This window comes from Sinocyclocheilus rhinocerous, unplaced genomic scaffold (assembly GCF_001515625.1).
Source record: "Sinocyclocheilus rhinocerous isolate Xijiao unplaced genomic scaffold, SAMN03320098_v1.1 scaffold898, whole genome shotgun sequence".
In the NCBI taxonomy this organism is placed as follows: domain Eukaryota; kingdom Metazoa; phylum Chordata; class Actinopteri; order Cypriniformes; family Cyprinidae; genus Sinocyclocheilus; species Sinocyclocheilus rhinocerous.
In genome coordinates this window covers 90,946-93,614 of record NW_015652144.1, presented here as the reverse complement: position 1 = coordinate 93,614, position 2,669 = coordinate 90,946, and the positions used below count along the sequence as shown (strand labels likewise).

The 2,669-nt window shown below is 34.7% G+C and overlaps 1 protein-coding gene across 5 annotated transcripts in view; it reads left to right on the top strand.

Moving 5' to 3' along the window:
* The window catches only part of LOC107713649 (G protein-activated inward rectifier potassium channel 3-like), a 9,336-nt gene extending 8,085 nt beyond the window's left edge, over window positions 1-1,251 (top strand). For all 5 annotated transcript variants that reach the window (XM_016519222.1, XM_016519224.1, XM_016519223.1 and 2 more), the window contains one exon: window positions 928-1,251. In XM_016519222.1, the coding sequence (XP_016374708.1) occupies window positions 928-1,203 (276 nt within the window). In that variant the 3' untranslated portion in view covers window positions 1,204-1,251. The remainder of the gene's footprint in view (window positions 1-927) is intronic.
* Window positions 1,252-2,669: the final 1,418 nt, after the last annotated feature.

Here is a 2,669-nt window from a genome sequence, read left to right as displayed (position 1 = left end):
TTTTTTTTTAGAGTGTAATGATGCTAAAATTCATTTGCATACATTTAGTTGTTTGGTAAGTAGCTGGATCCCCATATCTGGGTTTCATTTAGCAGTTTGCATAATCTCTCATATAGTTTTCCCCTAAATCCCTTGCAAAATTTTCAGTTAAGTAATATGTTGATACCACTGTATTAGCTTCAGAGTCTCTGTAATAATTATCTGTCTGTGCAAGGCTGACCAGCACTTTATTATAAAGCAGTACCAGAGATATCTATCTTTACCTTTTGGATTTTATGTGCATAATCCATCAAAAATTCTACATTAGGTGCTGCTGTAGTTTTGGATGAGTCATAAATGCACATCACCAGAAGAAATCAAACTACTTATGCAATCACATTCTCACTTTCTATCCTTTGGCCAAAGAGTATTTTTGTATAAATCTACAATAAACCATTTAAATGAATAAATAAGTAAGTAAATAAATAAATAAATAATATTGTGATCATTAGTTAATATTTATAAAATATTTTTAGACAATTAGATATAATTAGATTTTATTTTATTTAATTAATAAACAATTTTAATTTATTTAAAGAAATACTGTTGTTACATGTAGTTAATACTTTTTTATTAATATTTATATATAGATATTTTTATTACATTTTCTAAATAAATAATATTGTGATAATTAGTCAATATTTATATTTCAAAATAGTTTAGATAATTAGTTTTTTTTACTCTTTAAATTAATATTTAGACATTTTATTTATTTATTTATTTTTAAAATATATGCGAGTGTAAATGTACAAAATACTTAAATGTATGTAAAAGGACCGATGCAATCAAATTGAGCAGGATTTATGTGTTTTAGCTATCATTCACAGAATGAGGAATAAGATAAATGCTTTAAATACACTACCTAAAGTTGTTTATGATCTTTTAAAGGTGAACACGCCCTCCTGTTCTGCGAGAGAGCTGGCATTGGCTACCGCCCGTTTGGACGCTCATCTCTATTGGTCGATTTCCAGTCGGCTTGATGAAGAGAAATGGGAGGGGCCTAATCTGACTGAGCAAACGGGGAAGTCCACCGATTCAGAATCTGTCAGGGAGGGAGACGGGCCAACATTTACTGTGGGCGGAGTTACAAATACCCAGGACCAATTGGTTGTGGGAGAGCAGAACGGCAGTGTGACCACTGACCAATCAGAGTCTGAGGCTTAAAAATATGCAAGAATGTAAAAAGGTACGGAAAATGTTCGAAGGAGTCCACAGTGGATGTAAATTTAACTTCAGACTGGATTGTTCAGCGATCCAAGTCTTCTTCTTCGAGTTAGATTTTTAAATGTATAGTCGCTAATGCCTAGCATAGAATACTTTCCCCAAGGGGGAAATCCTAGCGTCTCCTTGCTGTGTTTTCAGTCAGATTAAAAATCTTAACTTTTGATGTTTCACGACAACACTGCCTTTGAATTCACACAGTAGCTCTATTTCAAACCCTAGTAAGGTGCCTCACTGTCTGCCGTCTACTTAGACATCATCCTAACTGAAATAAAAACCTGTGAAGGACACATGCGGTGTTGCCTTAAAGGGATAGTTCACCAAAAAAATGAAAATTCTGTCATAATTTACTCACTCTCATGTTGTTCCAAACCATCTGCTGAACAGAAAAGAAGATATTTTGAAGAATGTGGGTAATCAAACTCTTTCTGTTCCCTATTGACTTCCATAGTGTTTTTTCCTACTATGGAAGTCAATGGCTGCCAGCAGCTGTTTGGTTAACAACATTCTTCAAAATATCTTCTTTTGTGTTGAACAGAAGAAAGAAACTCATGCAGGTTTGGAATAAGTGGGGTGTGAGTAAGTGACAGAATATTCATTTTTGGGTGAACTATCCCTTTAAATGTGACTAAAACAAAGGCAACTCGCTAGGTTTTGAAACCAAGCTAACATGTCTGATTTGTATTAGTACCAATCCTTTGAGTAAACTTAACCATCTTTAACATTTCACTGCCTTTCTTTCTTAAGTGTTCAGCCAGAGCGGTACTATTTTTAAAACAATCTTTTAGAACAAGTCAGTGCAAGTTGTTTACAGTCACGTTGGCTAGTTTCACATGTACCTGAAAAAGAAGTGAACGTGTTACTATGGCGACATTACATTTCAATTTGCAACATCACAGCAGAGTTTAGCATTAGTTTCTTAAGAGTCAGCCGGTGGTAAAATTAGCACGCGCTCACGACTGCCGAACAGCCTGGGAAAGTCATGTCATTATGTGAGTGGATCTAGATGATAAATGGCTTAAATGGATTCAAATACGAGAGATGTTGAATGCTATTAGGTCATTGCAACTTTTCAACATCCTAATTAAATCAATGTAGAAATTAACATCATCCCGTGATTGATCAGCTGTTTGCGACTGAATGCAAACACACTGCTATTCTTTGTATCTCTTATTTATTGAGTTCAAATGTGTTCATAGCAACAAATAACTCATTGCTCAGTTGCTGCTGCAGATGAAATAAGAGAAGATATTAATCAGTGAATATTTCCAACAGGCCATTTTTGACTTATTAACTAATGTAGTGCAACCAGGGATGTCTTAAACCAGCTGGTCAAGGTCTCTTCCCATGCTGGTCCAGGTGATCTTTCTGGTGAAGCTGGTTAAGCTAGTCAATAGGTTTGGTCCAAT